Source organism: Corvus brachyrhynchos, unplaced genomic scaffold (genome assembly GCF_000691975.1).
Source record: "Corvus brachyrhynchos isolate BGI_N302 unplaced genomic scaffold, ASM69197v1 scaffold660, whole genome shotgun sequence".
Taxonomy (NCBI): domain Eukaryota; kingdom Metazoa; phylum Chordata; class Aves; order Passeriformes; family Corvidae; genus Corvus; species Corvus brachyrhynchos.
Window position 1 is genome coordinate 31232 of NW_008235547.1, and position 241 is coordinate 31472.

The 241-nt window shown below is 58.9% G+C and overlaps 1 protein-coding gene across 1 annotated transcript in view; it reads right to left on the reverse strand.

The window, feature by feature from the left end:
- The window catches only part of LOC103616123 (6-phosphofructo-2-kinase/fructose-2,6-bisphosphatase), a 5192-nt gene that overhangs the window by 4186 nt on the left and 765 nt on the right, over positions 1–241 (reverse strand). The window contains exon 4 of the mRNA XM_017735057.1: positions 78–232. Coding sequence (XP_017590546.1) covers positions 78–232 — 155 coding nt within the window. The remainder of the gene's footprint in view (positions 1–77; positions 233–241) is intronic.

Here is a 241-nt window from a genome sequence, read left to right on the forward strand (position 1 = left end):
CAGCACTTCCACCCCCTCAAGCCTAAAACCCCCCCCCAAAATACCTCATGACCCCCCCACGCCCCCCCAAATTGTACCTTATACCCGTTTTCCTTGGCGAACTGCAGGATCACATCCCGGCGTTCCCGCGTCGTGTTGGTGGCATCGAACACCTGGGGGGGGAGAAATTGGAACACCCCCCACCCCAAATATTTGCGGGGAAGTCGTTTGCCCATGGGGGGGTTTTTTTGGGGTTGGGGGG